We start from the raw sequence: 23,995 nt of genomic DNA, 5'->3' as shown, positions 1-23,995 counted from the left end.
GCTTTGGTCAAAACACTGCAAGAGGAAAAAAAAAGTATAAAGCTGCAATGTGTTGAGATATAATACTTGTAAAGAGATGAAACCTGCTGACTAAAGCCATATACATCATGAAAGCAAACAAATGACTGAACACTCCGATCATTGTGATACAGTGTCTTCCTTTTTTCAGCATAAATATACAAAATATACATTTCCAGTTCCTTTTGAGATCTCTTTTGAAGTGGATACACTCAAAAATTCAACTAATTTCAGTTGTACATCGAGAGTCAATAGGAAATTGCATAGATACAGAAGAGCCTCCGTGACCAGTCCAGCTCCTAGTTCTGATGCCTCTTCATGTGGAGCGCCAGGTGGTCGGAGCGGGAGAAGCTGCGGTTGCAGACGGCGCACTGGAAGGGCTTTGCCCCCGTGTGCTTCCTGTAGTGGCGCGTCAGCTCGTCGGAGCGCGCGAACCTCCAGTCGCAGCCTTCCCATGTGCACTTGTAGGGCTTCTCACCTGGAACAGAGCAGGCAAAAATGGAACCGTCAGCTGCCACTCCTCAGCAGACAACTGACATAAGTCTGCACTGAATGGCACTGCTCTTCCATTACATATCCTCATTATTCACAGCTCTATGCATCAGGCCCCAAACTAACAGCCTCTTTGCTTTTTCAGCTCTTGAAAATGGGATTTAATTCCTCACAAAAACGTACAAAACTTTCAAACATGCAAATTGGAGAGAGCTATGGTACAGGAATGCAGAGTTAAAAAGCCTGCATGAGACCAAAACCTGCTCCTTTACACTCACCACAGTATGGGAGGGAGTAGGGGGAAAAAAAAGCAGTCTCGTGTGACAATCAAGACTGGTTTGTAACTTAACTTGCACCTTTCAAAAATGGGCAAGTTACACAGTGCCTTTTTAAGAGGTCTGAAATGGCAAAAAAGATTTCTATAAGGATTCTTTGCAGTGTGCAGATCTGTTCAAGAGCTTCTGATGTGTGAAGAAAGGGGCACAGTGTGCTACAAACACAACGGGGATAGTATTTCCTAAAATGTCACAAGCAATAAAAACTTGTGGTATCCTGCCTGGGGCTAGCTATAAATAGGAGAAAGCACCTCCAAGTTCAAAGCACCCATTTTCAGAATAAAATGTCTTTAATCAGGTGCTTAAATAGCCATATTTTAAGATGGCAAGTTCTTGCTGTCTTCAGCAGTCTATACTGACACAGGAGGAACATGGCACCTCAAAACTTGCTGTGTTACAGCAGCAACCGGCCCAGGCACCTGAAATGTTCATGTTCACCCATTTTAGAACTGGAAAAACAGTGTTTTAAGCATTCCTACAATTTACAGGTGTTTGTTGAAATGGGGGAAATATGGAGTCACAAAGCCATGATGACTTCTGTGTGAAATCAGAATTTTACACGGGTATGTACACCTGCCTAGGAGCTTGTGTGGGCATGATGTCACCGCACAAGCAAGCTTCATATAAATAAAGAGGTTAATGTTCTTCATATAAATAAAGAGGTTAATGTTTGATGTTGTTTGACAAAAACACCTTGGAGTTGGGAGAGTGAATTGCTATCTATATTATTTTGTATTAATTTGACTTGTTTGTCATGAAGATAAAGAAAACCGAGCATATCAAAGCACTTGGCAGTAGCTTCATTTGGAACAGAAACTGACCAAAGCTGAGCTTTTCAAACATTTCTTTCTAATCCCTCTTACAGATCTTCTACACCCCCACTGGTCCCAAACCTTTGCACTGACAGCTCAATCCTACTGCAGAGTGAAGTGCCTCCTACTTTTCCCTGTTTCACTATCACACACGCACATGGAAGAAAGAGAGGGGTCAGTATCCTGCAATCAGAGTGCTTATTCTGCATCAGTTATGTAGGTAACACCACCTGAGAAGCTCCAAACCATTACTTCAAAGGCACTTATTTATCATGCAGATGAAATTATGAAACTGCTTTTGTCTGGGAGTTTCTACTGCTTTGTCTGATCAGCTAAAAAGTTTTCATCTACTACTGAGTGCAAAACTAGCCCTTTGCTCATAATGGGGATGTAACTTTGTACTGCCAGGTGTTGTCACAACCAGAACTAGACCTTTTCAGGAAAAACTAACCACTCACCCACCCAACAATCTCTTTGCATCAACAGCAACTGGGATTTATTGAAGTCATGGTGGAAACCTAACATTCCTTAGGAAAGACGAGGGCCCGGCCTCACCTCTCACAGAATTTGTAATTATCTGGTGGGTCACAAATCAGAACAGAAATCAACACAGATTTCTGTCACAGCTGAATTAACTGTGAGTAAACTCTGAATTTACTCAGAGTAAATTCTGACGCTGATTGAAGATAGGAATGATCTATCATATAGGGTTCCTTTTTGCTCCATGAAACACATACTGTAGGCTAAAATACAAATTTCATTCAAACATGGTGTGTAAGCTTTTCTAACACCAATGAATCCTGCTGAGAACACATTTGATCTTCACAGTAGAATGACAGGAAAGGTCCCTATTCAGTGAGGGATCTTTTGCACTATACAGATGATCCTCAATGTATTTTAATTGGGTTAACAATAGAGGCTGTAAAAGCCTGTGTTGCTGATCCAAAGGCACAGCACCAGGGAGATAATCACTGAACACTTTGTGTTAAGGCACATGTGCACACACAGAAGTTACACAAAATAATTATTCCTGTATTTGAAATGTCTTAATTTAGGGACAGTGTATTTATTTATTTTCCTCCTTTCTTTCTCCTTTTCTCCCTGTTTCCCTTAAATTTTTCCTTAAAAGTTTTCACTCAAAGCTGCCACATTATACTTGACGCTCACAGTGCTGTGAGCCTGACACCCCCTCGCTGGCCAGGAAGAGCATATACAGTCAGGCCTCCATCTACTCCAAATGCTTTTTGTGTTTTGCAGGATTATACAAGGAATGACAGAGAAGGTAAAGAGGGCAGGAAAACAGCACTAGTTAACAAAAGCCTAGGAGTATCCAGACCAGACTGGAATGGGGACCCGGAGATTAAGATCTGTTTCCAAGTCTGGCACTGAGGAGGTATGAAATACACAACTTTCACTGAGTGTGAGGCTATGCTGCACTGTAAAAGCAGCCTCAAAGCTGTCCTGTGTAGGTGACACCTGACCCTGTCAGAGTCCAAACAGCAACAAAAAAAGCTGTCCCCTGTTAAAACCTTTCCTAACACGCGAGCAGTGTCAGCAGGTGTCGTGAGGGCTCCTGGCAGAGGAAGTGCCGGCGTGCCGGCAGTCTGGGCAGCAGTGATCCCTGTGCCCTGCTGGGTGCCACAGCCTCCCAGGCAGTGCTGAGTCCCACGGCCAGGACCCCCATCAAAGCCCAGGGCACTCAACTTTGCAGAGACACTGTTTAGCAGCTCACCACACTGTCATGGTCACACCACTGCCTGCCACAGCCACAAATCATCCTGGACAACAGCGTTGCTCCAGGAAAAGCTCAGGCAGTGCCATGCAGAACAGCACCACTCCTCCTTGCTGGCAGACTGCTGCAGACCTGAGCTAAACCAAGCACTGCTAAGGGGATGAGCACAGGAACAAGCTGGTGCCTTACTCAGATTGTTTTAATAGTGTTACTTTTATGTACTGGAAATTAAAGCCAGAACGCTGCTTTTAACCCCTGCTTTGGCCAACAGTGAGAACTGGAAAATATATTTTTAGTGCCAGTGTAGAGGCCCGGATTATTTTGAATAAATCCTAGGGGTAAAATACTGAATATCTATGTTTGTATTGCTAGTTTCCGTTGGAAAGTTTTATTTAAGAACTGAATCAATTTCAAATGTTTTCCTTTTGGGCAAGGAGGAAGGGGGGGTAAAAAAAAAGTAGGTGGAGATTAATTTTCACTCATTTAGAGCAAGCAGAGAACAACTAGCTGGTACTGTTTTCTCTCTCTCAACCTATACACATGCTTTTTGTCATTTAGCAGAAATAAGAATTTGGTTTTAAGTTCCTGCAAGCAAGGGGAAAAGAGTCTCACATATTTTTCTGAAGTGATCCTACTTCTTTACTGTGCTGACTTTGAAGGTCAGAGAAATCTCGGTTGAAGACTTATTTTTAAAAAACGCAGGTATACACAACAAGGGACACTGAACTCTTTATCCACTGTTTTCGTTGGCTACATAGTAATGTAAGATTTGTTTACTTTAATGATTGTGCAAAATACAGGAGCTGTAAAGTTTCAGAAGTATTTGGTTTTCCTCCAGCAATTTAGGGCTTCTATAGGGTGTTAAACCAAGAATGCCACTGGTCATCAAACATGAGAGCAGTACAGCTCAGTAACTGGAACACAACCATGGTATCAAACAGGTATTTCACTGTAAAAGCAAGAAAACAGCTAACTCCTCCACTTCAGGGGAGCTTCCACGGGATTTGTTAGAATGTCAACACTGTTCAACTAAAACACCATGGAGGAAGCTGGTACCGATTTCCAGCCAAATAGCACACTCCAACCCTTTCTTCCCAAGCCAGAAATATTATACACAGCACTTCTGGGAAACAGAACTGCTTTCCTTTAAATTATACTTCAACAGGATAGGGATTTCATAAGTTTAATTGGATTTCTGCACAACCTCCTTCCAGTATCAATGGTTTAAAATATTTTGCTAGGCTTATACATCACAAAATATATTTTTAAGTTCTTGAGCTCTTAATATGCATCCATTCTCCTGTTTTAAAGAAATACATTTGTGGAGCATGAGAATGAGACTTGTATTTGAGCACAGAAATTCTAAGCCCTAATGTTTAGATTGGAAGGTCTTTTAAAGAAAGCACGCACCAAGAGATAAGGGAGTTTAATCTGAAAGGAGACTATTTTGCTTCCAAAGTGTCTATTTGTTATAAAAAAATTATTCATAATGCTGTGAGATTACCAGGACGTCAAAAAGACGTTTAGATGTCCACATATAACGTGCTACACTAGCCAGCCACCTCAACAGATAAAATCTCCCCCAGCAGATCCCATGGTTCGGGTTTCTTATCAATACCACAGGAGAGCGGTCTGGATCAGTAAAGTACACACACTGTGTTGCCTCTTCTCCCTTTAATTTATCTTCTGATTCAGTTGTGTCAAAACGCACCAATGGCTTTCCTAACATTTAATTCTAGTCACTGGCAGTGACCCTTGTGGCCATGCTCACTTGGGTAAGGCACAGTGCCACCCGTGTCGGGGGAGACGGTCATTTTGAAGACACCCTCTATCTTCAACACACAGCCTCTGCTCAAGAACATGTTTCTGTTTAAAACTGTTTGGAAAAAACAAGTCACTGACAGACTCCGTTTTTGATGAATCTCCCCATTAATAAGAAAATAAGCTTCCTTATTTCATCAAAGAGTCGTATGACTTTACTTCTTTTATTTCTGCAATTCACTGCCAGGACGGCTTTCTTTAAAAAAAAAAGTTGTAAACAGCAAGGGCTGGATTTTCAAACCTAAAGTTAGGTAACTCTATTGGTATGCAGAAATCCAAATACAGATATTACACCAGCCAATGCCTGCAACTTCACTTGTTTCCTATCAGAGATTTCTGTCAGAACAGCGAGTTTGGAGCTCCCTTAAGGAATAACAAATAGTACACTTTTCAGAGACTCCAAAATCACAACACCTGATTACAGCTCATAAGGGTATAAAGTATAAAGACAGCCACGCCGCACCCCCCCTCCTGCCTCCAGTCTTGCAATCATTTTAATATTACTTGTGCTTATTACGGAACTATTTCTAGCAGCAAGTAGTTGGCCTTAAAAAATATTTGGGCAGGTGTGATAAAATTGTGGCAAAGCAGAAGTTTCTGTACCAAAACTGCACCAGTTATGTGCATAACCTTTATCATGTTCAGCTTTAAAATAGATTATTAGAAAGATTTATATTGTCTCAAAGATTTCTGGCACATTTGTTTTCAAATTTTTCACGTTAACATCAGTTCTCATAATTTCCTGAGATGCTATAGCCTCAAATTTTAAAAATATTAAGAACAAATGAAATGTTTTTTCTGTTTTGGTTTGCTTGAAATAGTGTTTCCCTAGCTAACAGCACCATAGTTTTAAATTCTGACTGGGTTACTGGGGTGTATGTCTGCGAGCAGTCAGAAGTTTTTTGCTCTACACACTTTCCTAAAATCAGATCTTCTTTCTTTTATTGACTAAGTGCTAAGTGCTGTAGTCATCATTAAAAGCAGCTTCTAGGTTTGGTTTTGGGTTTTTTTTTTTGAAAAAGAACAAAAAGCTGGATTTTCAAAATAAGTAATCCCTCAGATGTTTAAAAGATCTTTAGTGCACTAAAATTCTTAGTTGTCCAAGATGGAGATGGATGAGAGGACTGATAGCAAGCGAAGTACATCCAGCTTATTCTGTGTGTGACAAAACAAACATAGTCCTTGAAACAACCATCCACAAATGGTATGAATGAGCAGCATATGCAGCACACTTCTAAATGCAATAAGGTCTGTGCCTACTATAGCAGTGGCTAAAGGGGTACTATTAAATACTCCTTCACCATGAAACAGCATTTTATGGAATTTTGTAACAGAGAGCTTTGAGCTCAGCACAAAGTCCGGTCACTGATAAATGAAGCATGAACAGGAATAAAAGATAACTCACTGGTGATCAAAGAGGACAGCCAAAGGAATTCACTGTCTGACTGCAGAGGTGCAGAAGGCATTACCTTCTCAGCACTCCCACCAGTGCTAGAAGCACACTTATTTTGTTAAGTGTTGTCTTATGCTGTTCAAGGATTAGTGGGGAATCTTGACTGCTCTGTGCAATGGTTTATTTTCTTTCTGGTTTAACATTCTGTCTTAACAGAGGTGGTCTCTCTTCAAGGAGATATGCAAACAGAGAAAAGGAATTTTTTTAAGTAGGTTTATAAGAAATCCATGCCATTTAGGGTGCATGGCTGTGTCTACACATCCTGTGCTGAAGAACACATTTCCACACCTATGCCTGTGGTACAAGAACTGCTCTTTCACCAATAACACTGGCTTTTGTACAGTCAGATAAGACGCGCTCTTAAAATGGAATTTATTAAATGCATACTCTAAACTTCCAGATCTCCATCTACTATATGCACACATACAGCAAAAGAAAAAAAAGGCAACACATTAAAGGTATTTTAACTCAAAGCAAAGCACTGTACACTCACCAAAATCAAAGGTTTTAATATGTCCCTAATCAGAGTTGTTAAGAGATCTCTGAATATAAATAATGCACCCTGACAGGACAGGAATGCTGCTACCAAGATACTCAGACTAAACTAGGACATTACTTAAATGTTTCTAATCTTTCACCAATGGGAGGTGCAGGTCATCTAACAAACAACAAGCAACACACCACCCTGCCTGGAACTGGGAGTCAGTCGTCCCAGTAAGCCTCAGAAATTAATTACAATAAGGAATGTCTGATCAAATAATGGAAAGTTTTAATCACTGGCAATTGCTGTGAATCTTGGGACTATTAGCCTATGTAGGGCGGTCTCAAACTGAACTATATTTAAAGCTGGTCTCTTAGGTCAACAGTTTCCTTATCAAGAATCAAATATCCTGGAACTGAAGTTTAATCCTCTCAGGGAGCAATTGACAGAAACAACAGTTTTTTTAAGCTGTCATGCTTAGAGGGACTTTCTAGGCTTTTAATCAAAAAGAAAATATTAGGCTTTTCTTTCCAGTATCTAAAATCTAATTGGAATACCCTCACCTGACACCTCAGAATTTAATTCCTACTTCATAGAAGTTTTATGGTGGATACTGGTGAGAATGATCAGTAATGTTTAAATAAAATTCAGGTTTATGCTGCTAACATTTCAACCTCTTTTGAGCAACACATTCAAACACTTCCCATTCTGCTTATGACTGCAGATAAAGAACCAGATCAATTATTCCCAAGGCCTGCGATCATTCATGAAGTGTTTGAAAAAAATGCATTATTTTCCCTTAAACTGTGGTTTGCACAGGAAAATAATGTACTTCCATTTCTCACACAGGCAACTAATGGATTTAGCAGAATTCATAAATAAAAGATACTAACATAGCCTTCAGCAGTGTCTAGCAACACTGCACTTTACTGCACTTTGTCAACAGTTTTCTTTAACTCTCTTCCACTTATCCTTATGGTCTCTATCAATGATGGCATTTACTGACAGCTCCTTAAAACGTAATCTATGCAACTCACCCATTTAACAGGTCAAAGAAGCTGGATCTGCACAGAAGTATTACTTAATTGCTGTTTTCACGATTTCAGGGTAAGAATTGCTATGGCTGCAACCATGCACAAGGCAGAGTCTTTTGGGGCCTCCATTCCTCATTTGCACACCATGAGCAAAATCCCGCACCCAAGTCTCAGTATTATTTAAATTCATTTGTGCTTTTCTTCCAGCAGGAGCCCAACTACTACTTGTCTTCCCTTCCAAACCAGGCTTCCTTCCTGAATTCCTGGGCTAATGACAGCACCCGGAACAAGTGTCCCTCTACAGGTATGGTGAGCTGAGAGCATCAAGTCCCAGGGACTGCTGAAGTCTACTGCTTACAACTGGTTCTAATCCTGATGCACCATCGGTCTAATTCTGGATCTATTGAGGCAGAGATCTAAAATAAAATAAAATGTTTAACACCTTGACAAACCGCACAAGTCAGCAGCTGTTCTGTGCCTATATAAACATTTGAAATAACCAGGGACAGTGGAAGTATTTTGAGTGCATCTCATTAGGGAAATGCCATTTCTCTTGAGTTATCTCGGCTTCCACTTCCCATCACCAAATACAAGCTAGATCTATAGATAGAGATGAAATAGTTCTGCAGTTAATGCTAGAAACTATTAATGGCAAGCCCACCATGTGACCAGAGAACATGCCTGTACAAAGACTCTGTATACGGAAAACCAGTATGCAGCTGGAAAATGTCCTCAATGCGCGTGCCTTGATGTGTTCAAAACAATCACAGATTTTCCTCTTAAAAACATACACAATTCTGAAGTGTGCAGCTGCTCACAGAAATAATTAACCTCCCCACTAACTCCCCGTAGCCAGCTGTTCTGCAGCACTACAGGTAGTGTACAGGCATGGTACTCCAGGTGCCTGCACAGCCAACAGTCAACACATCCACAATCCAAACGTTTGGCATATAAAGAAATCTAAAAGGATACGTTATAGGACCACTGTTTCCAAATGATTATGTGATATGGATATGTGTATATACTTGGATGGCAGAAGAACTGAATGAAGTTTATCTGCAATACGCAAATAACTACTTTTCCCAGAGATTTGCACGCGTTTCAGTTTGGACATAGAGCTGTTATGCCAGAGCTTTCAGGTGCCTTTGCTGCTGAACAGCCTGTGATAAATGCACAACCCCCTCACACATTAGATACCGCAGTTGCACAACGCCGGGTACGAAACAAAACTTGTTGCATGACGAACAGGTAACATTATTTTAAAAGAAACCATCTGCCTCAAAAGGTCAAAAAATTCCACCTGTTTTGAAAGCTGTTCTAATAAGTACTTTAAAATACCAAGTACCATTTAACCTGTTTCAGAAGTAACAAACATCAAATTTAGGTATCATATTGAAGTTTTTTAAAGTATTAAAATGTACCACACACCTGCTCCATTCATGGAAATGGACGAACAATGTTCTGTATCTTTTCAACACTCAAACTTTTGTTCATATTCTGTTTTGGGGTTGCCAGTTTACCAACTAAAATTTATTTCATCGTGAACAAATGGTAAAGCATTACATTGGGAAAGAAAAATGTGTGTCTGCTTCAGCAACCAGTACAAATACATAACCCTATCTCAGCTCTCAGCAGGAATATTGGATTCCTGATCAACAGCAAGAGTCCAGTGTAACTACACTAAATCAGCATAACTATATCACTTTATACCACCTGACTTGGTCTAAGGTAAACAGCTTGGGAACACCTAAGAAGAAAAAGATATGGGATTTTCCTCTTGCCCATTCCCTATAGTTTTTTTAGCTGTAATTTATAAAATCTGACAGTATGCTCATTTCTGAACTAAGAAAAAATATACTACAGCCTACATTCCATCTATCAAAAGTAACATTTCCCTTAGGTTTGCTCTCAAAGATCATCTACTAAACCCAGGGAAAGCCTTTCAGAAGAGAAATGCTGCTAAATAAATACTGTGAAAAGGCTGAGATTTTCCAATACAAAAGGAAAACCATGAGGTCTGTCTTGACTTTTAATGGCAGACAAACTTTGCTGCAGGCTCTTTTATTTTAAGATGACAGATTGCTGAGAAGGGCGGGGACTGGTTGGGATGAGAGAGAGACTGCAGCCAATTTTAAAAGGTATTGTTAAGAAACTAAGAATAAGGAGAGAACAACTTCAGTGGTCCATGATTACTAAAGAACGGGTTTAGCCAGATAAACAGGTCTGCTATCCCTGAAGGGATTTGAAAGAATATCACACACAACTTTATTAAAACGGCTTACGTGACATTTGCTTTAGACTTTGAAGGTAAAAGCTTCACACAAAGTCCTTTAAAAATGTTTTAAAACTGAAAACTCAAAACTTATTAGTACTGTATGAATTCACAGTTCCAGGGGGATGGGATACACATCCCCTAATTTAGCCCTCGGCATCGATCCCTGCGGAGATCAATAGCAAGATTCCCCTGCAGTCTTGGGGAAGGCTGAGCAACTCCACAGATTTCCCTGAGTTTGCACCCCTTTACTTTAACATTCCTTAATCGATCAAACATTAAGTCAGAGATCTGGCTCTTGAAACACACTTCAATCGTATGTTAAGGCAGAGATCAGAATCGCTGCTGGAAATCTTCAAGTATGAAGTGAATATTCAGGAGAGTTAAACTAATCCAAACTCTGAAATACTGCAGGTAACAGGATACGGACTCACATTCTTGCATGTAATGCACGCTTTAGACAGTTTATCCCTTCATTCACCTCCCCAGAAGACCCTTTGTATTACAGACCTGCTTAAGTTCACTAGATTTTTATCTAAAACAACATTCTTGTTTCCATGAATACATCAGCTCCTCTGACCTTTGCACGTTTTATCCACATTTCTAGGTAAAAAAGTGAAGGCAACAATAAACATTAGTGACCCTAGGCAATATATGCTAGCCATGAGGTATGTATTTCTATGCATACAAGAACTAACTTTGTAAACCCTGAAGTCATTACCACTCAAGGCACAGAAAAAGATAGAAATGGATTAAAAAAGGAAAAGCATTCATTTCAAATGCTGACTATGTATTGTTAATGTTTAGACTAAAGCTTTGCTTTTATCTCTCTTCCTAGTTATTTTATAATAGCAATCAAGATATTTTAAACTGGTATTTAGTTCCTGGCTGAAGTGCGCAAGTGGAAATCATACACTTAAATTTACAGATTATTTATTAAACTGGGATTCTATGATACTACTCAGATTTACAGCCTCATGAAAATATTCCTTTCCTACTAAACTTACTACTAGCAAGTGATTATATATTAAGAATACTTTTAACAGCGTTGGTGCTTAGCCTGTCACTAATGCAAAACAATAATTTTCTACACTCGCTTTTAATCTTTCACTGTACAACACAGGTAACTTTCATTTCTGAAAACAAGATTTCCTTAGTAACACTTAGCATGGACATACTCAACTTCTTTACAACAATCTAACAATCCATTTATAATACCTGCTGAACAGAAGGCCTTGTTTCCATAGAGATAGTGAAACATTTTGTTAGACGATAGCTCTGGACAAGTTTTGATTTAAGCTTAGGTGAAAACTCACTCCTTGAATGGCACAGTCCGCTTCAATAACAAAGTTGCTTGAACTGTGACTTGTGTTTTGCTCTGATTCTAAACCCATGCATAAAAGAACCAAGGTTCACACTCACTTCTAAAAACAGGAGTCACAGTCCTTTCATTTAATTTTTTTACAAAATCAGTCATGTGCTTTTCACCAATTTAGCATGAGTGGTTCTGTATCAAGATCCCAGCAAAGAACTGTCCTTAACAGTGTCAAGCCTGCTGGTGGTGAGCTATGTGTTTTTCCTTCCCTCCCTCTCTCCTTCTCCCCCCTGCCTCAGCAGGTGAACACTTGGGAAGAGCATCTGGGACAGTTCCACCTCCCAGCCACTGTCCTCAGCATTCTCAGCTCCTGTGCCCACACAACCAACACCATCCCCAGCTCCGCTCCTCGCGGGTCCAGGAACAGGGGCGGCCTCTGTAGCTGCAAGCAGAGTTTGATCAGGGTACAAAAAAACAACTGTGACACACTGACACTCTTAATTTTCTTCATTTTGATGTCTTTTCCTGACAAAATAAAAAATTTAAAAAATCGAAGTTATGTCCTTTTTAAAAAAAATAAACATGGAGAACCACTTGTCTTTCATAAAAATAATAAAGCCCACTTAATGCCAAGTAGAAAGTAAATAGACATATCTTGGGAGTTTTCATGACATTTGTGAAAAATTCTAAGATTAAATAATCCTAAAAGTTCAGAAAGAAAGCCGAAGCCAGAAAATTCTATCTACTCAGATACATCTTCAAAAGTAGAACGTCTTTACTATGTTTAATTCACTAGTCGGGGAGGAAAAAAAGATTTTTTTTTTTAACACTTCAATGGCATTTTAGACTGAAAAGGAAAGTTTCCATCTACCTCGTTGTCAGCTATTTTGAATTCCACTGAGGTTTAACAAAAGGGCATTAATAAAACAAATTTTACTTCTCACTGACCAATCCTCAAGTATTTTGTAGCTGACCTGCCAGTCTGTCCACACCACCCTAGAGAAAACAGGGAGAAGCTGGCAGACCCAGCGTTCCTGCTTTGTCAGATACCGCGTCAGCCACGGACGAGAGACAGCGAGAGAGCGAGTGCATACATACCTGTGTGAGTTCTCAGGTGCGCTTTTAAGTGAGAAGACTTTGTATAAACTTTTGTGCAGCCTAAACAAAAAAAAACAAAACCAAAAAAAGCAAAGAGGCTTCAGTAGGGAGAATAGAAAACACTCCACACTATGTTTAAACTTCCTCATTCAGTGCTGGACTACTATCTGGACACATTTAAGTTTACTACTTTTTGGCATAATTTTTGCCATTTAGAAGCAAAATTCTCTATAGAATGCTCCTAGAGATATGTTGCTTGACAAAGAAAAAACATGTATGTTTCTGGTCGACTTACTGCTTTGTAATGTAGTATATAGGCCAATGGCTGCTACAATCTATGTACAGTAACACCTGCTACATAAGTCAACAACTTGGGGGGGGTGGAGGGGGTTATGTGATTGGTTTTTTTAAATTTCCAAGAGGACCTAATCAATCCAGACTCGGGTCATTGTCACCCAGGGCTCAACACAACTCTTTCACTGGGCATTTACTGTAAGGCACACCGAATGGGTGACATGGCACCCAGAGCTGGCAAAGGGGGAGCTGCAATTTCCCTCTGCGCTTACAGCGGGTGTGCACGCCCTGTGTCTGGGATCACGTACATGGCAGCACACTTTCCAGTCAGATCCCTCTTCCCCTCCAGCGCAGAAGGCAATCCATCTGCAGACAATTTTCAGAGATAGTTTTAATGGATTTATGAGGGCAGTTGAATCTCCTGTTCATAACAGGGAAGAATGGCTGTGGCCTTGGCTACTGGGAGCTGAAATTACTCTTGCAGTGCCAGAAAATTCAAACAGAGCTGTACTACACTGGACAAACTGAGCCTCTGCTCTATCATGAATACTGGACAGTCACAATGATTGACACTAGCAAAGCCCAAATTTTTTATTTTTTTATTTTCTACAGAGTCTCTAATTTTGTAACATAGTAAAATGAGCTCAAGAGAATGACAAATGACATGAAGAATACCAATTATTTAATGAATGTGAGAGTCTTCCACTCAAAACAATGACAAAGACAAATTCTACTTGGACAAAGAACTATTTGGTTCTCCTTAGGTGTAGACCACAGCTAAAGAAAACCACTTATACTTCATCCATTATTATTCACACTTGTTTTTGGTTTTTGTTTTTGTTTTTTTTTTTTTTTTTATTGCAAGAGCTGGGATTTTCTGGCACAGATTGCTTACCTGGGTAGTCACAGTAGTGGATACGTCTTTTCTCCAAATCTGGGTTACTTCTCCTGTTGTATCTGACGGGTTGGATGTTCTGGGGGGTTATGGGCAGAGTTGCTGGTAGATTCGGGTTGTGAATCGCCAGTTTGGAAGCTATAGTTGCAGCGTATGATGGAGGAGGGGTTAAATTCTGCAGCATCTCTGCTTGTCTGTCTGGACTTCCAGGCTCTGAGCTTGGGGGTGAAGGAGGGAAGTAAGTGGCCTGCTGCTGCAGAAACTGGCTTGGCATGGTGTAGGTGCAGGGGGGGATGCCCTGGAACTGTTTCATTGCAGTCTGTGGAACAGCCGAGGAGAGCGTGTTAAGGCCCGCCATGGCTGAGGGCATGGAGACATTGCTGAGGGAGTCCATCACGGCCGCCTGGGGAGTGGTGCTGGGCATGTCTAAATCCGGCGAGCTCAAGAGCTGATACAACTGGCCTTGCTGGGGTGTGATGGAAAGATGGACATCTGGAGTAGGAAGCTCCTGCTTGATGAAAATGTTGTTCACGTCAGGGGTTTGGTGGGAGCTGAAGATGCTGGTAAATTCTGGGAGGGCCTGAGTGGGAGCAGGGGCAGGGGCAGTAGTTTCGTTCTGGTGACTGAAGATGGTGACTGAAGATGGTTCTGTCTTGATGTGGGTTACACAGGGTCGCTGAGATTTGTACAAGCCAGTTCTCAGGTGGCTGATGTCAGGCAGGAAGACGTTCATGTTGATGCTATAAGGCAACCCTTCGCTGTCGGTGAAAAACTGGTCTACAACCGAGGCACTGTCTCTTCTGTATTTCTTATGTTCAGGAATGACGGGAACGGGCGGGAGCTGAGGTGCCAGGTATTTCTCCATTTCACATCTCGTCTACAAAGACAAAACAGACCATAATCCACATGATTTGTTACCAGCTAAGAAAGATGGTGGCATCCAAGTCATGTGAGGCTTTACAAATAAAAGGCAATACTGTTCATCCAGCTGCAAGACACCTACAGAGGAAGTTATGAATGCTCACACTAATGAAAACCTGCTTGATTTTACAATCAGCACGCTGATCAACATCATCAAGGACAAGGAGATAAAGTCACAGTACAAAGCGTTCACACATTAAGACAGATCTGAAATTTCAGCATACACAAACTTTTCATCTTTTATGCCTAAAAGACAGTGCAAGGCACAGAAGTGACAGGCGCTGTGCCTAATCTGCAGATCTCCTGCTCTGGAATTCACTGCTGGAGCAGGGTGACTGCCTATCTCTTTCACCCGCTTCTCTTTGAAATGCTAACTGTAAAAGCCACATCCTCAGCTGACTATCTGAATACTAATACTTCAAATAATGTTTATATATATATATAACATACTTCCATGATTTTTCATCCCTAGAAGAACGGGATTTAATTAGAAATAGAACACCGAAGTGTAAAGTTACTAATAATATCGAATAAAAAGGAGACGGGTTGACTACATCAGAGTATTCTTTGTGTAAAGTGTCTCCAGGACTACACTTGAGCCAATAATAATCTATGCAGTGTGTAATTGTCTAATAGCGTGATAACCATGTCCCTATCCATGCCTCGGTTCCCGGAGAGCTCTTTAATTACTGGAAAATCACCCTCTTAGCACGGTAGTGCGAGGGAATCCGTGGGTGGCTGGAGCCCTATACATTACTGCTGTACAGTCATCGGCAAAACATTTACCATGCAGTCTTCAGTGGGCAAATGCTACATTCCCCCCTGCCCTGTCAAGAGAGTGCTCATACCAGACCCGTTTAGCACCCCGCAAGCGAAAGCAGCTGACAAACAGCAACTCCGCCCGAAAGTGGATTTTAGGACCTTTCTTCAAAGACCCCCGGTAAACACCACAAACAAACACAGCCGCCTTCCCGTCTCCCTTTGATCTGGATCTGCCCCGACATGCCAGGCTACTTTTTCCAGCTCTTGTTTACGAGTCGAGGGCAGCTCGCTTTGAAGACAGGGACTTATTTACTCCTTAGGGAAGACACCACCGAAAGGCAGCGCCCGACAGAGCGCTGCCCGGCACCGGGGTTCCCTCTCCGCCGACCCGGGCAACGCCGGTGCCTCGTAGGGCGCGGGGAACCGCCCCTGGAGCGGGCACCGTCCGCGGGCTGGAGCCCGGCTGCGGTCAGCACCTTCCCGCTTTTAGCTCCTCCAGCTGTTTGCCTGCGGATCCGCTCCCAAACAGCCTCTTGGGACAGGCACAAAGTCCTGGGAAGTCCCCCGTTACCAGCGAGTCGTGTGCTCTCCCCCCCCGCCCCCCGAACATGACTCCTTGCGTGGGCGAGGAGGACAGGCGGCCGCTCTAATTCTGCCGCCGGGCAAGTGCGAAGGCAGCAGCTGTAGCTTTCAACACACTAGCGGGGGCAGCCCGGCTCCCCCCGCCTCGCCGGGACGGCCCCGGCTGCCTCTCCGCGCTCCGCCGGCGGGAACACGGGAGCGCTCCCGCTCCGCACGGGCAGGATGGGCGGCGTGGCCGCTCCCCCGCACATACACACGAACCCATACACATACATACATACACACACGCACCCTGCCGCTGCTGCCACAGCCCCGCAGTTCGGTGTCCGCCGCCCTCGCCCCGCAGCCCGGCCCCACCCAGTCCCGCCCGCCCCGCAGCGGCCGCTCCGGCCGGGGCGAGGCGCGGCTCCGGCGCTGCGCGGGCAGCACCGAGTGCCCACCGGCGGCTGTGAGCGCTGCTCGCTGCCTACCTGCACCATCTCCTCCGCCGGCAGGTTCGCGCCGCCGCCCCCCGGGTGCTGCTGCTGCTGCGGCGGCGGCGGCGGCTGCTGCTGCTGCTTCAGGTCCTCTCCAGGGAAGATCGCTGCCTCCCGGGCCCCCAGCACGGGCTTCAGCTGCGCGAACACCGGCTCCTCGGGCTGCTGCACGGGCCCCAGGCGGGCGGTCATGGTCAGCACCCTGGTGGCCATGGGGCTGGCGGCGGGCGCGGCGCGGACGGGCTGCCCGCCCCGGCGCAGGGCGAGTGACCCGCGGGCGGCTCCGGGCGGGCGGGCGGGCGGTGGCTGCTCGTGCGCTCACTGCCCAGGAGCACCAGCCCAGAGCGCATCCACTCCGCTATCGTCAGTGCCTCCGCCTGTACCTGGCCGCGGGTATCTACCCGGTAACACACGCCCGCCTCTATTTCACCCTACTCCACCCCCGGCCCCCCCTATACCCCACCCAGCCCGGAGAGGGGGCCGGCCCTGCCGCCCGCCCTGCCTACGGGGAGCGCGGGCAGCTCCTCCCCGCCGCCCGGTCCGGCTCGGCTCGGCTCGGCCTGGCCCGGCCCGGCCCGGCCCGGCCCGGCCCGCCTCGCCTCGCCTCGGCCCTGCCCTGCCCTGCTGCGGCGGTGATGGCGGAGCGGTGCCGATCCCGGTGCCGGAGCCGATCCCGGTGCCGGCTCCGGCAGGGCGGTACCGCCCGGGCAGCAGCCGGGGAGCGGTGCCCGGCGCAGTCCCTGGAAAGGAGCGGCCGGCGCGGCGCTCGTCCCGGAGTGGAAGCGGATTTTCAGCAAGTGCGGCGCTCCGCCGGGGCTTTTCTCGTGCTTGTACTATTATTTATAGTCTTGTAAAGAAGCACTGCTAATGTGGGCACTTTAAAACAACTGTCTTGTCCTACCTTTCATCTTCAAAAGGGTTTTAAAGGCAGTCGTTCAGATTTATTATTTTTTGTCCTGAAGGCAACTCGTACTCGAAACCTGCTGCTAATAATTATCAGCCCGGCAGTACACATCCACCCGCCCCCTCCCCACCCCGTACACTGTGAAAATGAAGCTTTCCAGCATTTTAGAGAAATAGCGCAGAGGACAAGGAAGGCGGGTAGAGGAAAAGAGGTAGAGGCGATTGAACCTTCTCTTTCCCCCCTCCTCCCCCCCACCGAAATGAGGCAAGTTTCTATTTACTTGTTTTGAGGTGTGGTTTCGGCGCAAAGCATATTTCCCCGTAGACACAGGACGGTGAGCTAAGCTGCCGTATGTTTCGCTGAAGCAGAAAAAGGAGGGACGCTGTCCTTTCGTGCGACACCGACCGGCTCACGTCGTATGGGAAAAGTACAGCATGTAGTGGAGCTTTGGAAAAAAGCACAAACTTTCCACCTTTCTCCCAGCCCTGTCAGCTCTGCGCCTTCGGTTTGCAGGGAGAGAGTCTGAGAATCCACAGAAATGTTGGCAACCTCCCCCTCCCCGTATTTATCCCCCATCATTTACCGACAAAGTTCTTTTTTAAAACGTAAAAAAAGCATTTTCTTTCTGGTCAGCCTGGCACTCCTCCCCTTTGCCGCCCAGTCCACAGCGAGTAGGATGTCTCAGAGCCTGCATGCAGAGAGCTAATTACAGAACCAGGGAAGAGCTCAGCATAACATTTCTTTTCACGAACTGTCTGTTTAGCAATATGTAGCCTCTTGATGCTTGTTATTACTAACGTAGATCCGGCTACTCCCGTCAGCGCCGCATTTAAAGCCGTGCAGGCTCATTTCCATCCGACACCAACACGTATTCCCGTTTAGGCAATATGCAACTTCAGTGTCCTTTACTGAAGACTCATGGCTGGCATTTCGTTCCCCACTCAAGCCTGGGAACACGTGTTTCAACCATCAGATTTTAAAATCATGTCTTGTTTTTTGTGAATGCCCTTCACATAACCCTAGTTTAAGGTTAAACTTCAAACTATGCTTTTTGAATACCTGACATGTCCCTTATGCCAACCCTGTTAGGCTTCAAACTATGTTTTTGTCTGAAAGGACAAGTTTAATATAAACTGCTCTCTAACAGCTTTAAGAGTGCAAAACTAGCAATACTACACTTTGCTGTCTGGAAACAAATTCTTACAGATCAGGCACAGTGTAGGACTAGGCAGCGTCTGACGTTGTGCATGTCCTGGTAACTTTCAGACATTTATATTAATCCTGTGGTTGTAGTAAATGAAGTGTTTCTAAGACTTGCATACCTAATTTGCATGTTTTCTCTCGGTCTGATTAAGTGAATGATAAACAGGTAATTTCAAAAGTTTTGTTTGTTTGTATTATTTTTGTTTGTTTTGCTTTGTTTTATATGTATGCATTTATAAAGGCCCTGCCCTGGCAGAAGATGTGGCAGGTTAATTAGAATGGTATCACAGAGTAAAGCTCTGTGTATAAACATTTTCAGAAGCATCTCTGAATGTGTTTTAAATTTTTTAGAAAGGATGTAATTAGGTCTGAACTGCAGATGAATAAATCCAATCTCATCACCATGTTTTTTGTGCTACTGATGGTCTATGTCCTACAGTCTTTTGTCAAGCAACAATCAGTGGAAGATGACTAAAGACTATATAATTTTAAAGAGCAATTTTTTATTTTGACTTTTCTACTAAAACTAACAATTAAACAGGAAAGTCTGATAGGCTCTTGTTCCTGCTCAGATTCACTGCTCATCTGACCTACATATTGCTGCACTACTTATTTTACAGATTGTATAAATGCACTTTTAGATCCAGACAGAAAAATTATTTGATAGGTCATTTCAAGAATTCCCGTTGTTATTAGATTTTAAACTTCTTTATACAAATAATTTTTATTTAGAAATTTAAAGTCAATAATAAGCTGCCAACTAATGTGATCTCCTAAATGAAATTGAAATAAGAATTTGTTTTTAATTTAATCATAATGAAAAAATTCATAATGAAATAATTCATAATCATAATAAAAAGGAGTTTACAGCTGTAATAATTTTGGAACGTTTCTAATTCTTCACTGATTTTTCAGACTGAGTTAGAAGTCAGCTTACACCTTAACAGATGAATTTGCAGCAGAAAACCGAGTAAGCTGTTTTCAACCCAGCACAGCCCTGTTTGTGTAAGTAAGACTTCAGGCAGATATGTTTAGTAGTTTTGCTAAATGATCATTCCTCTGCAACACAAGTTGCATCTTCTAAAAATGACAGTTCAAGGTCTGTAGTTATTGTCCCGCAGAGCAAAGAAAAGGAAGAATAAAGCATTGATTGGTAAACTCCTAGAGCTAGGTATGTGAAAGACACTTTTCAGTGTCCACAGTCAGGGGCAAGAGAAGAGCAACACTCTGCACTCGAGAGAGCGTTGCCGGGTTCAGGGGAAAAGGGTTAAACCTTCTGAAACTATGTCGATGCTGCAGGTTCTGAGCGGGCAAGGATCCAGGCTTTCTGAATGAATGTAGACTCAATTACTTTGAACTCTCTTGTTCTGTACATTCCTATTCGCTTAGTAGTGCTATGCCCATTAGGGGAGACAGGAGAAAACAAGAACAAATGTCAAGTCCCAGGCAGTTGGGAGCTTGGCAGTGGAGGAGCAGAGCACTGCCTTCTGGGAGTGGGGCTGGGAGCAAGGGAGTTCAGCAGGGGGGCCAGGATGGAAACAGACTCTCTGGTTTCCTAACTCATTGCTCCATAAAACATACCTCTTAGGAAGGGTACTTGTGTCCCACTGTCCCACTGGGAGGAGTAGGGCCAGAGTTACAGGGACCTGCACGTGTTGTTTGGAGGCATAGGGAAGGACTGGAAAGACGTGGACAAGTTGTTTCATAATGGTGAGGTGAGGGAAAACCAAGGACCTCAGCTGAACTAAGATAGGCTTGAAAGCCACAGGAAGATGTCTGATTATAATTTCAGGAGCTTTAAACACATCGAGAGGCCTGTTCTGATTCAGCAAATACCCACCTCATTTTTTCACGTAAATTTACTAGAGAAGTGGGCATGAATTTTGCTACTTACAAAACAGTAGCTGTCTGTACTTTTGGCCACTCATTAGACTCCATCTCCCCAAGGGAAGAAATGGTTTCTCTTTTTACTTCTAAGTTTCCAAAGAGCCTGCACAATCCTTTTACTTTAAGAAAGTCATTATTTTTCTTGTGCTAACTTTCCTCTGAAGACAGGATTGCACCAGCTATGAGGTGCCATCTTAACTCATGACAGGCTTTGCGAATGCCACTCGCGCTATATAATCCAGCAGCACCACACCAAGGAATGCAGCAGGGTGACTTTCTGTTGAAGCCAATGTGGGAAATCATGAAATGACAGTCTATTCCTGTGCACCTTTATCTCCTGCTGGTTCAGGATTCACTTACGGAGGTGTTCCCTTGGCTTATGAAAGGCAAGCCCTGTTCCCGTTTTTCATTTCACTGTACCAGAAATACTGTGATGGAGCATATGGAGAGAGGGATATTCCTGCTGAAATAACAAATGGCACTCCTCAATTATTTCAGCCTGGCACTTGAGTAAAACCACATTTCATCTTGACTTCTTTCCCCTCTTGACATTTCAGTAGTCATCTCATTCCACCCCTGCTCTAGTGTGCAAAGACTTACAATCAGGAAAATACCTCTAGTTCCCTTTGGAGAAGGCTTTGTTTTTAAGGATGTTCAGCAAGTGAGATTTTGTTTTTCCAACCTCCCTGTATACTCCAGAGGACAGTTGTGTCAAACCTTCCCATTTCCAGTGGAGTTCTTCAGGCTTTCTTTGCTGTTCTGCTGGGAGTGAAGTGTGTACCTTCCTGAACTAGCTTGGCATTTTGTTAATGGAATTGAATTGGCGCACCACATCAGGTAGAAACCTGCTCAACAGAGTGACTCCAGAACTGGATTTGACAGTTTTTTAGGATATAAAGACTATAACAAACCTGCAAAAAGAAAATATTCCCTTATTCTGCAAGCTCACGGAGAGTCACCATTGCAAATCTTGGTACAGACTTCATGAAATGAGAGGTGTATGCAAGGTTTTATTTTGCACAGTTAAAAATTAAGCAAACTTTTATAGTTGTTTAAAGTTTGCTGAGATTACTAAAAGCACGCAGATGCAGTTGTACTCATGGTTTGTTTTCATCCTTTAGCTAAACATATTTTTCTTCCACTGCAAGATGAGTAAATTAAAATAGCAGTGAAGGTTTGTGACAACTAAATAAAGGTATGTAAACTTACCCACAAACAACCTTTGAAAAAACTTTTTGCAGCAACAGGTAAAGATCCTAACATGTCTGCATTTTCTGTGTTTTGACCTGAGTCAGTCTGCATTGTACAAAGCCTAATTACTGATTAATTATATAAATCTGTCTATGCAGAGGTTTGTTCAAGTATTTTCCCTCAAGTTTAACTTGAGCATGTGTGTATACACTTGCATGCATCAGTCTGATTTGCTATTTATCAAGGCCAGTGCTGACTTGGCGGAACAGATGTTTCAAGATGGAAACTTCAACTGCTCATTACTTGAATTCTTGGATTAAGAATCATCAACCTGTCTGGAGGGAACAAGACATCTTACTCAGTAGCTGAACCCAATCTTTAGTCGGATTTTAAGAAGCCTTAACTTCAGGTAAACTACCTCATATTACTTAGGTTTCAGGTACAGTTCAAATATTTTCAGCCCATCTGATGAGAAAAAATACAGAAAAATAATTTACTGTTACGAGTTTTGGTGGTTTTTTTACCTCTGTATGTTCAGTGTATGTCTGAACTGGAATCTGTTTATTACAACAGGTCTTTTTGAGAACAACAGGTCACTGACTCAGCTTTAGGAGATGAGTCTTTCCTGTATTTTCATCCATTGTCATACAGCTGCTTGGCTCTGACTTGTTGCACAGAAGGGCTCGAAATGACAACGACACGCTCCTTCAGCATGTCATTTAATTATTTATGCACTATTAGAGCAGATGGAAATCTGTACATGCCGGGTAATGAGACAAGATTAATTGAAATGCTAATGTACTTCAAAAATAACATTCACAGTTTTTGGCAAGGTGGTTTGTCCATTACTTGGAAGTTTAGTGGGAGCCGTCACCATTCTTTACTTCCACCTCCCCTGTCCAATGCAGAGGCTGCCTGCTTTGAAAGAGCAAATGGTGTTGGCAATGCTTGTTAGCAATAGGTGGTCTTATGTGGTGTTTTAACTGCTTGAATATGCGAGACAAACCCACATTTTTTACTGCTAAAAAAAGCACTTTTTGGCTTCAGAATGTTTATGCTGAGGATCTGTTAACAAACGCTAACTGTAAAGCTGCTGTAATTGCGTATTTTGGCTGAAATCTCCTGATTAGAGAAATAACATAGTAGAGAGTGGTTTGGGTCTTGTGAAATCCTGGTCTGCCAGGTGGGAGATGGAGACTATACAGGCTTGGACATGGCAGAGGGGATGGGCTGGCTGGACAAGCTAGGAGGGCATTAAAGCAATGAGCTGCTAGGCTAACAATCCCTAGGAGCATAATGAGTCGGGCAATGAATGCTCATTTGGAACTAAATCATGATGTTGAGAGAAAAAAATAATTAAGGGATATGGTCAGAAAAAAATTCCTTCACTTCTTATGCATTGTCCTTTCAAGTAAGGGAAGAAAGGATAAGCTCCTTAATCAACTGCCTGTGAGGTGCTCAAAGAAGATTCTGGAGCCCTTAGAGACCAGTATCTGCAGGGTGCTGCTGACTGTGGTCCTGGAGAAGCACAGAGGCCCTCAGAGAGAGCTTTGGCTATCCAGAGCCTGTGTGGTTATGTTCCCTGTGGGAACCTGAACTGCCCCATTCAGAGAAGAGTAGAAACCTAAATTTCAGTGTGCCATGGAGCTCTACCCTTAGGCGTGTGGCAGGAGAGTTCATGCTATTAGTGCCAATGTCTGCATAATTCCTGAAACTAAACCATATCTGTACTCAAACAGTCCTGCATCTAGGGTGGGCAAATTTTTCATTAGACAAAGCTGAAATAAACAGTAGACTGAGTGAGTTGAGTGCAGTCCTGAAAGTCTACAATCCCATGGCAGTCAAAACACCTCTTCCTCAAAAGAACAACCCCTTGCCTTCTGCCTCTTTAGAGGGCATTTTGTAAAGCAGTTATAATTATAGACACAACAGCTGGGAGAAGAACTAGTAACAGCAAATATAACTTTGATGGCAGTTATTATGGAAAAATAACATGGAGAAAGAAAGATGCCTAAGA

The 23,995-nt window shown here is 43.1% G+C and overlaps 1 protein-coding gene across 1 annotated transcript; it reads right to left on the bottom strand.

The window, feature by feature from the left end:
* Nucleotides 1-317: 317 nt before the first annotated feature.
* Nucleotides 318-17,006, bottom strand: KLF5 (KLF transcription factor 5). The gene is made up of 4 exons (XM_066571478.1): nt 16,788-17,006; nt 14,053-14,929; nt 12,864-12,923; nt 318-496 (listed from the first exon to the last, which is right to left on the bottom strand). The coding sequence occupies exons 1-4, from the start codon at nt 17,004-17,006 to the stop codon at nt 318-320; spliced, it is 1,335 nt and encodes a 444-aa protein (XP_066427575.1).
* Between the last annotated feature and the right edge of the window lie 6,989 nt (nt 17,007-23,995).

Source organism: Molothrus aeneus, chromosome 2 (assembly GCF_037042795.1).
Source record: "Molothrus aeneus isolate 106 chromosome 2, BPBGC_Maene_1.0, whole genome shotgun sequence".
Classification (NCBI taxonomy): Eukaryota; Metazoa; Chordata; class Aves; order Passeriformes; family Icteridae; genus Molothrus; species Molothrus aeneus.
Note: the sequence above shows the minus strand (reverse complement) of the source record. Positions and strands in the feature narration are given on the sequence as shown.